Consider the following 13,406-nt stretch of genomic DNA (forward strand, 5'->3'; position numbering starts at 1 on the left):
AAATGAAAATTAATGGTTTAATAAAAACTTAATTTTCAAGTATCGCCCCCTTTTGATGCTATCAAAATAATATTGTATGTTCCCTTTGTTGATTATCCTAGTGGAAATATTTTTTATTTATTTTGCATATAATGCATATATAATGCATTTTATTTACACAGAAGCATTTAATTTAAATTACTGTTTGTTTTAAAATAGAACATGTTGTAATAATATACTTTACTGTGCTTTAGCCGTGCATTTATTCTGAATTATTTAATAAAAAGAATCTGCTATACTGATGTGTGAAATAGCTGCTGCTTTTCATGAATTCAGTTCCTAGTGTTAGTACAATGTAGATCTTCAGGAACTGCTAAGCACTAAAAAAAGGTGAACTGGAAGAGGGTAACTCCAAAGGCAATTACTAGAAAATTCTAGTAATGGTAAATGGTCTTAAAAGTAACTGGAAATACTGTGTTTAAAAAAAATATTGAAGTATGAAAATACTTGCCAAGTTGGCAATGTTATTTGCAGTGTGTCTGTTTTGCTTGGATAGTGATAGCCAGCACCAAAACTTCCTTGTGCTTTGTAAGTAGCCTCTCATCTTTCACATGATCATATTCCCATGCAAAGTATTATTTCCATTCAGTGTTTATAAAACCAAGTCTTAGACTTCTTCTCTGGGAAAAAGTCATCAAAGTTTTGACATAATACATAGTGTCCCAAAACCTAATAAATTATAGTGCCTACATTTTGGCCCTACATTTGAGGGAAATATGGACTCAATGCTAAAAGGGGAAGTCTTCATTCTTTGTTTAATCTTTATTTGGTAGAATTTTCTCCATCTCCTACCTTTGCTGTTTTGTATGTCCTCCACTGGCAAAGACTAATATCCACTAACTTTTGCTGAGGAAAGACTGAAAACTATGCCAGATGAGAATTTGGTGGCAGTGGGATTTGATTTTCCTTTAATGCAGAGATGCAAAGGAATAATAACACTCAATTTGGTAGAAATGCGCTGGGATGGGGAGATAAGCAGCTCAGTTAAACATGGGAAAGCTGAGAAATGGAGTTCAGTGTACACAGTAGATGTTAATGTGCTGTTGAGCCTGAGGCAACAGAGGAACAATGCCCTCAGAAATGCATGCCTATCTCGTGTGACTTCACTGTGTATATTTGGGCAGAAATGGAGCAATGAACTCTGGAAAAAAATTCTGATGTATTCTGTACCCAGTTTACAGTCTTATCCAGTGTCTGATACCAATGTCTCTCTTGTGCTGATAGGACAACCCTCCCCAGAGAATGATAATACAATAAAAGACCTGCTGCCAGAGGATGCTGGGATTGATCACCAGACTGTCCACCAGCTCATTACTGTACTAATGAAGTTCATGGCAAAAGATGAGAGCAGCGCCGAGTCGGACATCAGCAGCGCTAAAGCTTTCAACACAGTCAAGCGCCATCTGTACGTCTTGCTTGGTTATGATCAGCAGGAAGGATGCTTCATGATTGCACCACAAAAAATGCGCATTTCGACCTGCTTTAATGCCTTTATTGCTGGAATAGCACAAGTAGGTGAAGGTGCTTGCTACTTTTTGCAGCTATTTCTCATTGCCTGTTGTTGAAATGGTGGTAGCACAGCCTTCTTTATACCAAAATAATAGCTGAGTGCAGTAATCCTACTTGAACCTTCTTAACACCTCTTCAGTTGGTAAAAGAATTTGGGAACAAGGATGGCTGCTTGTTCTTTACTCTCGGAAGGCTCCGTGTAGCCTAATCAAGTGCTTTCTGTAGGTTTTTGCTTTGCAGTTAAAAAGTAAATACTTAAATAGAAATGTGCTAATTTATAACTTCCTACTTGCTGCATCATTGGCATAGAGATAATGGTTTTGTGTGTGTGCAGGCACACAAATACTACCACTGTATGAAAAATTAGAGACTGCTCCAAACCTCTTTGTACTCTTTCCCTAGCCTTTGAATGCCTTACCTTCCTCACGTGTCATTTCCTCCTTTCCCATTCAGGAAGACCCGGGACCCATGTGCTCTTGCTTGTTTCCTTGTGTGAATGGTCTGTAGACTCTGACATTCTTCACTTTGCAGGAGACTCATTCTCCTTCTTCCTTAGAGTGCACCAGGACTTTCTGTTCTCCCTTTCCTAGGGAGTGGTGCCTCCATGGTGAACTTCTGCCTATATTGCTATGATAAATGACTGAGCACATCCTTGCATTGTGCCTTCTTTCTCCATCTTGTAAGGAAGACTGTAATTTCCTACCTCACAAGGCTCTTCTAAGGCTCAGTTAATTCTTACTGATAGAGCAGTTGGTGATGCTAAGCTGAAAAACATCTCACACTTGCAGAGTATTATTATTATTTGCAATGAAGCATCATCATCACTTCCACGCTTTTTCCTTGTCACAGTCTCTCATAAAGGATTGCCTTAGGGGAGAGGGAGGGTTGTGATTTCAGATCTCCCCCTGCCCCAGCTCTTAAAATGCCCACTGTAACCTTCAAACATTGCTCAAAGCTATCCTGGCCTCTTCTGTATCTGCAATTCTTATCAGGATTTTCTGGTTCGTACATTGGAATCAGTGATTTTTCTAAGTAAGTCAATTGTAATGTAGATACTTGGATAAACTTTCACAGTCATGGAGACTGTCAGGTATCCATGTTTCAGCAGGCAAGATAGAAGGTGTTAATGCAAACTGGGTAGCTGCAAATGCATCCTGATCCATTGTCTCGGAGCACCATTGCTATATGTTGTTAATCATCTTTCACTTGTACGCTTTTAAGCTGAAGCGTGTGAAAGGAGATTCAGGCCTGTTACCGTTGTATTGAGAGTCCGGAAGGGGCAGTTTAGATCACAGGGCAGTATCTTCCTGTTGTGGTTTAACCCCAGCTGGGAACTCAGCACCACCCAGCCACTCGCTCACTCCCCCCTGGTGGGATGGGGGAGAGAATCAGAAGAGTAAAAGTGAGAAACCTTGTGGGTTGAGATAAAGACAGTTTAATAGGTAAAGCAAAAGCCACACGCACAGGCAAAGCAAAACAAGGAATTCATTCACTCCTTCCCATGGGCAGGCAGGTGTTCAGCCATCTCCAGGAAAGCAGGGCTCCATCACGCCTAACGGTTACTTGGGAAGACAAAACGCTATAACTCCGCATGTGCCCCCCTTTTTTCTTCCCCCAGCTTTATATGCTGAGCACTATGTCATATGGTACAGAATATCGCTTTGGTCAGTTGGGGTCAGCTGTCCCAGCTGTGTCCCCTCCCAACTTCTTGTGCACCTGGCAGAGTATGGGAAGCTGAAAAGTCCTTGATTTAGTATAAGCACTACTTAGCAACAACTAAAACATCCCTGTGTTATCAACACTGTTTTCAGCACAAATCCAAAACATAGCCCCATACGAGCTACTATAAAGAAAATAACTCTATCCCAGCCAAAACCAGCACACTTCCACATTTTTTTAGATGTTTTCCAAGTTTGGATTCCCAAACTTCAGTGATCATAATTGTCTTGATTTTCAGAAGTACTACTTACTGCAACACTGAATATCAGCCCTTGCCTTTCCTCTTCTGCCTTTAGAATGTCTCAGGATAGCCAAATTCACCATTTCTGTTTGAAAAGCTTCAGAGTTGAATCCTGGCTCCCCCTGACATTGTATGGAGTTTGAGAACTTCAACAGGCCAGGATTTTTCTCCATGTAGCAGACATCAAAATTTTAATTTATATTTTGGGGGGATTTGTTTCTTAGCTGTAGGGCTGCTTTATATTGGGAATCTCCTTTGCTGCAAGAAAAATGCTATTTGCAATCCAAAGATGCATTTACAGAGTGAGAACTCAGTATGAAGCTCTTAAGAGATCTATTTCAGTTACAATCCCTCAACTAGTCATAAATATTTGCTTTCCCCAGTCAGCTCCACAAAGGTTGGGATTGGGCTGCCTTGCTAGTTTGTTGGTTTTGATTCCAAGCTTGATTGGAATGGTCAGTTCAAGAAAAAAAAATAAATTCAAATGTCTCAGTATTCTGCATCATAAAATCTGAGTATTTGGAATTCTTGAAAGCATAAAATGCCTTTTTCTCTCCCTAGCAGCAGAAGTGGGCAAGTTTTGGTGTTTGCAGTCAGTGCGGTGTTGCCCCGCATGGTGGCAATGTTGTACAAGCCTGTCAGAGTGGGGAAGCCAGCAGTGCCAGGCTCTGCTCAGCATCCCAGGCTGAGCTCTGCTCAACATTTGCAGCATCATTTATTCCAGATCTTCCTGTAACAACTTAAAAAATGGGTCTGCTCAAGTTAAGACATGTCTGCATTACAGTATGTGCTGTGCTAAGGCAGGGCTCTGTCTTCCTTGTATGGATGACAGAGCCCTGCCTTACAGCCTTGTATGGATGACAGAGCCCTGCATGGTTAGGGAATGTTAGGATTTCCTAACCATGCTATGTAACTGTATCTCACCCTGAGGGGACAAGGCATTGCAGGGTAGGACTATATCTGGTGATTATATATCATCATCTGTTTGACAGGCTAACCCTACATGGATAGACAAGGGATTCATCTGTTTAGCTCTATGCATGCAGCACAAAAATTTGAGACAGCTGCGCATCAAACTAGAGAATTTTACAGGGAAAAAACCTCTAGTCAGCTTGTTCAGGAGGGAACTTGAGAGATGAGTTCTGTGTTGTAAATTAGGCTCATCCCCTTGTTCTAATAAAAACAAAACAAAAAAAGAAACACACACCTGAAGGAAATGGATGATCTGGATGAAACTGATGTTTGTGCATGTTTAGATGTACAGGGCTCCTGATAAAGCACTAAGTCCACTGAAACTGCAGAGATGTGTTAGATCTTGGGGGATGTGCTGGAGTTTGCTTGGCCCGCTATTATAACTTCATGGGTGTCAACCAGTATAGGTCAGCATCAGAGACAAGGGCTCTGTGGATCCTTGTTATGATCTAGTTTAGCTGCTGATTTCAGGACATTAGCTATTTTTATTTAAAGCCATATGTTGCAAGACTGATGAGAAGATAATGAAAAATAGCAGTGCAGTTTCAATTGAAAACATAGTTGTGTCAGAGCAGTGAGAGTATATGCCAACACTGCACCTAACCATCAGGATTCGAACCTCTAGGATAGGCACCAAATAGCATGATGCTCTTCAAAGGTCATGATGGAGGCAAGGCTTATGACTAGCAGTAATAACAGCAACCTGTCTACAGCAACACCACCACTTAAAATTGATAAGCGTTTTACTTAGGGCAAGATATTTTTCATTAGCTTTATTCTTGGATCCTTTAGGATTTGCACGCTTCAACTTTCTGCATAGCATCGCAGACACAGTCTTACCTTTGCTATAGTGAAGACTGGAATTCTTGTCTCATTACCTGATTCCAGAACATGGGGCTTAAAAAAGCCCAACATCTAATGTTGCAAGCCTGATGAGAAAATAATGAATGCAGTGTTGATACAAAAACCCCAGATAACCAAAATACACCCTCCCTCTCAAAACCCACAATTGCATCATATCTATTAAACATGGGATATATCTAATATGGTTTTGTCTGTTGAAGCATGAACAACTTGTTCTATAATACAAGGCTATCCCAGCATAATAGATTTTATGAACTTGCCAATGTATGTTAAAATTTAGACTGTGCAGGTTGAAAGGCTTTCAGAACACATCTTCTTTTGTTTCATTTTACCTATCTAGCTAAAATGAGAACCTGGCAAGCTGGCAGAAAGTTTCTAGCTGATAGTGAGACTTCCTTAAAAATGTCTGTTTCTTTTCACTTAACTAATACAGTTGAGGTATTAGTCATTTTGCTTTTCAGCATCAGTGGATTTGATTTTCACAGAATCACAGAATCACACAGAATCGTATAGGTTGGAAAAGACCTTTAAGATCATCGAGTCCAACCATAAACCTAACACTACCAAGACCACCACTATACCATGTCCCTAAGCACCTCATCCAAATGTCTTTTAAATACCTCCAGGGATGGCGACTCAACCGCTTCCCTGGGCAGCCTGTTCCAATGCTCGATAACCCTTTCAGTGAAGTAAAATTTCCTAATATCCAGTCTAAACCTCCCCTGGTGCAACTTGAGGCCATTTCCTCTTGTCCTATCACTTGTTACTTGGGAGAAGAGACCGACCCCCACCTCTCTACAACCTCCTTTCAGGTAGTTGTGGAGAGCGATAAGGTCTCCCCTCAGCCTCCTTTTCTCCAAGCTAAACAACCCCAGTTCCCTCAGCCGCTCCTCATCAGACTTGTGCTCTAGACCCTTCACCAGCTTCGTTGCCCTTCTCTGGACATGCTCCAGCACCTCAATGTCTCTCTTGTAGTGAGGGGCCCAAAACTGAACACAGTATTCGAGGTACGGCCTCACCAGTGCCGAGTACGGGGGCACAATCACTGCCCTAGTCCTGCTGGCCACACTATTTCTGATACAAGCCAGGATGCCATTGGCTTTCTTGGCCACCTGGGCACACTGCTGGCTCATATTCAGGCAGCTGTCAACCAACACCCCCAGGTCCTTCTCTGCCAGGCAGCTTTCCAGCCACTCTTCCCCAAGCCTGTAGCGTTGCATGGGGTTGCTGTGGCCCAAGTGCAGGACCTGGCACTTGGCCTTGTTAAACCTCATACAGTTGACCTCGGCCCATCGATCCAGCCTGTCCAGGTCCCTCTGCAGAGCCTTCCTACTCTCAAGCAGATCAACACTCCCGCACAACTTGGTGTCATCTGCAAACTTACTGAGGGTGCACTCGATCCCTTTGTCCAGATCATTGATAAAGGTATTAAACAGAACTGGCCCCAACACAGAGCCCTGGGGAACACCACTTGTGACCAGCCGCCGAGTGGATTTAACTCCATTCACCACCACTCTTTGGGCCCGGCCATCCAGCCAGTTCTTTACCCAGCGAAGAGTACACCCATCCAAGCCATGAGCAGCCAGTTTCTCCAGGAGAATGCTGTCGGAAACCGTGTCAGAGGCTTTACTGAAGTCTAGATAGACAACATCCACAGCCTTTCCCTCATCCACTAGGTGGGTCACCTTGTCATAGAAGGAGATCAGGTTGGTCAAGCAGGACCTGCCTTTCCTGAACCCATGCTGGCTGGGCTTGGTCCCTTGGTTATTCTCTACATGCCGTGTAATAGCACTCAGGATGATCTGCTCCATCAGCTTCCCCGGTACCGAGGTCAGGCTGACAGGCCTGTAGTTCCCTGGGTCCTCCTTCCGGCCCTTCTTGAAGATGGGTGTCACATTAGCTAACCTCCAGTCAACTGGGACCTCCCCAGTTAGCCAGGACTGCTGGTAAATGATGGAAAGGGGCTTGGTGAGCACTTCTGCCAGTTCCTTCAGTACTCTCGGGTGGATCTCATCAGGCCCCATAGACTTGTGAGTGTCTAAGTGGTGCAGCAGGTCACTAACCATTGCCCCCTGGATTATGGGGGCTCCATTCTGGTCCCTGTCCCTATCTTCCAGCTCTGGGGGCTAGGTACCCACAGAACAATTGGCCCGACTATTAAAGACTGAGGCAAAGAAGGCATTAAGTACCTCAGCCTTTTCCTCATCCTTGGTCACTGTGTTCCCTCCCCCATCTGCTAGGGGCTGGAGATTCTCCTTAGCTCTCCTTTTGCTGCTAATGTATTTGAAGAAGTATTTTTTGTTGTCTGTTACAGCAGCAGCCAGATTGAGCTCTAGCTCAGCTTTGGCCCTTCTAATTTTCTCCCTGTACAGCCTTGCTACACCTTTGTAGTCCTCCTGAGTTGCCTGCCCCTTCTTCCAGAGGTCATAGACTCTCCTCTTTTTCCTGAGTTCGAGCCAGAGCTCTCTATTCAGCCAGGCCAGTCTTCTTCCCCGCCGGCTCATCTTTTGGCACCTGGGGACAGCCCGCTCTTGCGCCTTTAGGACTTCCTCCTTAAAGAATGTCCAGCCTTCCTGGACTCCTTTGCCCTTTAGGGCTGCCTCCCAAGGGACTCTGTCGACCAGTCTCCTAAACAGGCCAAAGTCTGCCCTCCGGAAGTCTAAGGTGGCAGTTTTGCTGACCCCCCTCGCCGCTTCTCCACGTATCAAAAACTCTATCATTTCGTGATCGCTCTGCCTAAGACGGCCTCCAACCATCACATGGCTCACAAAGTCCTTCTCTGTTTGTGACCAAGAGGTCCAGCGGGGCACCTTCCCTCGTTGGCTCACTCACCAGCTGTGTCAGGAAGTTATCTGCCACACGCTCTAGGAACCTCCTAGACTGTTTCCTCTCTGCTGTATTGTATTTCCAGGAGACATCCGGTAGGTTGAAGTCCCCCACAAGAACAAGGGCTAGCGATCGTGAGGCTTCTCCCAGATGCTTACAGAATAGTTCGTCAGTCTCCTCATCCTGGTTGGGTGGTCTGTAACAGACTCCCACCACAATATCTGCCTTGTTGGGCTTTCCCCTGATTCTTACCCATAGACACTCCACCCTATCATCACCATCATCAAGCTCTAAACTATCCAGACACTCCCTGACGTATAGGGCTACCCCACCACCTCTCCTGCCTCGCCTATCTCTCCTGAAGAGTTTATAGCCATCCATTGCCCCACTCCAGTTGTGCGAGTCATCCCACCACGTTTCCGTGATGGCAACCATATCATAGTTTTCCTGATGTACAGTGGCTTCCAACTCCTCCTGGTTGTTGCCCAATTTTGGTGAGCTAACTCCTGTGCTGATATTCTTTTCAGGTGATGGACTATAACATCAACCTGGGAAAACACCTTCTTCCCTTGGTGGTGCAGGTGTTGAAATATTGCAGTTGTCCTCAGCTAAGGCATTACTTTCAGCAGCCTCCTCGCTGCTCCCTCTGGTCCCTCAAACCTCACATTCGGCAGATGTGGTTAAAGGCTTTGCTTGTCATTCTCTATAAGGTGAGTGGTCTTAAAAAGGCACTGTCCACCTTAAAATTTACACTTCAATTTGAAATTTATTACAGGGAACACTTAATTGTACTGCAAGTGAAAGGAACAGTGAAGAATACTTTTCTTTGATTTGCTTACTCACTGTATTTAATTTCAGTCTCTGAAGTAGTTAGGCTTTCATCTGTGCTACTGACCTATTACTTCTGCTGTCTATATTGTCTTTCACGTGGTTGCCTGAGAAAGAAAAATGTGGATTTGAAAACAGGAAAATGCTGTATAAAGTTCCAACGAATAGTATTTCGAGTAACTTAGAATTAGTTTTAAAAAATTGAGTAACTTTAAATGCATGGGGTCAGCTTAACAGCTTGTATTCTTTAATTAAGTGATGCTTTTTAGGGAGTGTTGTTAAAAAGTAATGTGTTTTTATGCACTAAAATGGAGTTGTGAATACTTTTAATATGCTTAACAAATTTCTAGCAGGTCTATTGGGCATACAAGGAAGTGGAGACACTAGAAATGAATGATAACATGCTGATTGAAATCGAGTATTTGGAGAACAGTTCTGATGAGAGACCTTTTGCATTAGTATTAATGGTTGGTTTTGTCATATAAAAGTCAAGAAAACAATATACTAAATCTTATTAATAGGTTTTTTTTTTAAATTTTTAAAAATAATTCTGTGTACAAAGCTGAAAACAGTCCTGCTTCTCATGATGTATTTAGACATGTATGATCAAAGGAAGGCAAGGGGCATCCAGCTGACAATATTCTTGTAATTTTTCTATTTTACTGCCTAAATGTTTAGCCAAGGAGAAAAGTTAGTTTTTAAGCTGAAGTTTTTCTCTTTCACTGAACAGTACCCCTACAGAGACTGTGAAATCAGCAAGATTGTACTTCACCTAATCCACATCACAGTCAATACCCTCAACGCTCAATATCACAGCTGCAAGCCCCATGCAACTGCTGGTCCTTTGTATAGTGACAACAGTAACATAAGCCGATACAGTGAAAAGGAAAAAGGTACTTTTAACACTCTAATTTATATGTTAGTCATTGATTTAATTCATTGTCTTGCAGATGTTGTAGAAATGGGTAAATATGGTCTGAATTTTAGAATATCATACTCAGAATTAAGTCCAAGGTGTGACTTATCTGACCAGTTATAGCCATCTACAGTAAAAGAAATTCACAATTTTTCTGTAGGCAAAGCATAGCACAGCAGTCTAACTTCTCTTGGAGGGAGTGTACCTTAGACTTAGTAGTTCATTCACCATGCCTGGATAGTCCTTGGCCTTTCTATTGATAATATTAACTGATCATGCCCACGCACAAGGTGTGCAACTAGCCTGACACCGCATTCTGATTATACTTTCCAATAACATGGCATAGTAGCAAATATTTGATGTTGAAAAGAGAAATTGGTGAACTCAGTCTATAGTTTGCTTTTCTCTGTAAAAGGAGCTGAAGTTGACTAGCTTACATGCAGACTTATATGATGTAGATGTCTAAAGGTGGAAGAGAGTGGTTCAACCCTTAGAGTCTGCATCCAATTGTTAACTCTGTATGTGCTTGCTAGCTGTAACAGAGGTACTGTGATGCTGTGAACTGGTGTAAGGTTGGGGCTTGAAATAACATGGTATCACTGAGTGTAGTTCCTTACAATTGTGAAGTTTATTACATGGTAAGTATTTATGATCAAACTTTAACAGGTTCTTTTTATGTTAATCTGTAGCTGCCTTTGAGCTATTCTGCCTTTTAGCTGCTTATTTGCTATTTACATCCTCCTTCTCAGTCTTCCTAGTGTGCAGCAAACTCTTCTTCTGAAGAAGAATACAAGAAGCACTCTTTTTATGCATGTCAGTACCTTTTCCTCTTCTGCTGCTTGTGGCTCATAGAAAGATATCCAGCAGAACAAGGACACAAAATTTTATTTGCCTGAACACCCTATTACTCATCTGTAGCAAGTTAAAGCAACCTTAAAACGGATGTAAACGATGTATTGCATATTCACACTCACTTGGATGTTTTGTATTGCTAGAGGAGGGCTAAGAGGGTTCAGATAACTGTGGACTTACTATGAATTTGTCTTTGTTTTGAGCTGAGTTAATGACTTAATTCATAATGACTTAAGAATGCTGAGGGTAGTAGTAATACATTTACAAAATGCATTCAGTTTCTGGATTGATTCTGAGATGTTTTTAAGACAAAGCAAGGTGCCTAAGTACCCAGCTTGCTCTTCACAGTAAGTGCCAAGTTAGGTTTAGAAAACTCAGTGTTCCAATCTTGTGTCCAACACTGATTCCCTGGGTGGCCTCGTGTCTCACTTCATCATTTTTTCCCTATGTTTAAAGTAAGCAGAATAATATTTACTTGCTTTCCAGAGCTGTTGTGAAGGGCTTTGGGCTGCTCAGAGGTAAGGGACCATAAACGGGCAAATTTTACTCTGTAAATGCTGACTTAATCATAGGGATGATTCTCCTCCTTTGCTGAAGTGCTGCAGAAAAAAGAGGATGTAGAAAAGTTTTCTTCCACCTGCAAGAAGCAGCCAATATAATTCCATAAGGACTTGGAAAGTGGAAGCCTTTTGCACCATTTCTAAGGAGGCTTGTTTAGTCTCTGGTCAGGTAATGTGTGTGCTGCTGTCATCATCAAAGGTGGTGTTTAGATGATCAACAGATGAGGATTTCATTGTCAGGCAGCAAGAATCCCTATGCTGAAGATGGATTTTCCCACTATTGAACCTTTTTCCTAATTCCTAATTTCCTAATTTTGGCTTACTTGCCTTTTCATTCCTAGACACCAAATGCATTTCCTCTCCATGTTTGCTTACTAGAATAAACAAGGCAAACTTTTTTGTTTCTTCTGTTGAGTGCCCTGTTTCCTGTATTGTCCCAGTAGTGTTTCTTACTTCCTTGGAGGTGAATCATTAGACATGATAGATATGGATTTTTTATTTTTTAATTTCTTTTTTTTATAGCCATTTTATACAGGTGATGTGGTTATTTTTTGATGGGTAAATAGATTTGAATCTTTCTTACTCTCTGCCATTTTCAGTCAGCAGGTCTCAAATTAGAGCATAATGTTTTACTATTACTACTTTGATCAATAATTTCATAATTCATACTCTTAGGTGTTATTCAATTACTATTACCAGCTTCCCAAGATTATCCATGTCTTCTTTTTTCACTTTCCTGTTTTGCTGGTTTATTACTGACCTTGCAGTTCTTGTACTAATTTCCATCTTCATCAATTTACCATTTCTCGTTGAGCACTATAGAAGTTATTTACTCAAGTCAGTATCCAGATATATTCTATTTCTTCCATCTAAACAATCTGTATTATTATTAGTAGGAAAGATCAGCTTAGAATGGTAAAAGCTTTGATATATGTTTGTTGAATTGTAACCCATTTTTCATTTATCTCTGTCCTTTCTGACCTTAATTCAAGATGTAACAAGAATGGCAAAGTTATACCTGGGATATACATTTTCTTGCAAAGTTCAGACGATTCTTCATTTTCCAGTTCAAGTTTAATTTAAACTAGCTGAGGTTTTGTTACACAGAAAGCTTTTCATTCAAGGAATTGCACTCTCTTAAGAGTAATAAAGTTGTTTTTTTTTCTCCAGCAGAGGAAGACAGTGTTTTTGATGAATCTGATATTCATGATACACCAACTGGACCTTGCAATAAAGAATCTCAAACTTTCTTTGCAAGACTGAAAAGAATTGGTGGCAGCAAAATGGTGAAATATCAACCAGTTGAGATGAATGCTCAGAGAAGTATGAATTGTTTTGTTGGTATAAACTCATGCAGAAATACAATTTCCTACTCTTAGTTTCAAGCTACCAACTTTCTTTGTAGAGCTTGTTGCACTGCCCAATTTGAATACAAGGACTCTGTCTGACTTTTGAGAGCAGGTATTCCTCATTTCCCTGAATGAAATCTCTTAAACGAGTCACAAAGTAGGCACTCCAAAATAAAAATATCTAAAATCAGCAATTGTTTTCTGAAACTTTAAGCTCTTTTGAATGCAGAAATGTTTAAGAGGATTTGTTGCAATTTTCTTCCACCATTGGGCTGAAGATTTTTACTCACATTTATTTTTTCCCAGAAATTGATTTTTTTGATGAGGTGGGACTCTAGGGTAAGCAAATTTGTTGTTGCTGCTGCAAATATGATGGTTTTCCATTGGTAAAAAGGGCCATTTTGTGGTTTCAAAAAATAGGAAGGATTTTGTTTTCCAATCTAGGTTTCTGAAATGAATACCCTAAAAAAATTGAAGAGATTTCCACCACCACTAACACTAACAAACACAAACACTAACTTTTCTCACTGCTTTTTTTTGCGTGGTGATTCAAATGTGGAGCATTTTGAAATATGGGGATAATAATGATCAGGAATATTCTGTTTTATGTGAAAATATGTCTTTCATAATAGCAACAGTGGTAACCTTCTAAAATATTCTCAATGAATGTGTTCAGAGTAAAATACCAATGCAGTGGTAGTACCAACAAGTATAACTGTGCTCACTTTACT

At 41.3% G+C, this 13,406-nt stretch overlaps 1 protein-coding gene across 5 annotated transcripts in view; it reads left to right on the forward strand.

Moving 5' to 3' along the window:
• The window catches only part of UNC79 (unc-79 homolog, NALCN channel complex subunit), a 122,278-nt gene that overhangs the window by 49,944 nt on the left and 58,928 nt on the right, over window positions 1–13,406 (forward strand). For 3 of the 5 annotated variants that reach the window (XM_072865331.1, XM_072865333.1, XM_072865335.1), the window contains 4 exons: window positions 1,264–1,550; window positions 8,698–8,880; window positions 9,729–9,891; window positions 12,497–12,649. In XM_072865331.1, the coding sequence (XP_072721432.1) occupies window positions 1,264–1,550; window positions 8,698–8,880; window positions 9,729–9,891; window positions 12,497–12,649 (786 nt within the window). The remainder of the gene's footprint in view (window positions 1–1,263; window positions 1,551–8,697; window positions 8,881–9,728; window positions 9,892–12,496; window positions 12,650–13,406) is intronic. The other 2 variants (XM_072865332.1, XM_072865334.1) reach the window with 1 other exon arrangement.

This window comes from Ciconia boyciana, chromosome 6, assembly GCF_034638445.1.
Source record: "Ciconia boyciana chromosome 6, ASM3463844v1, whole genome shotgun sequence".
NCBI lineage: Eukaryota > Metazoa > Chordata > Aves > Ciconiiformes > Ciconiidae > Ciconia > Ciconia boyciana.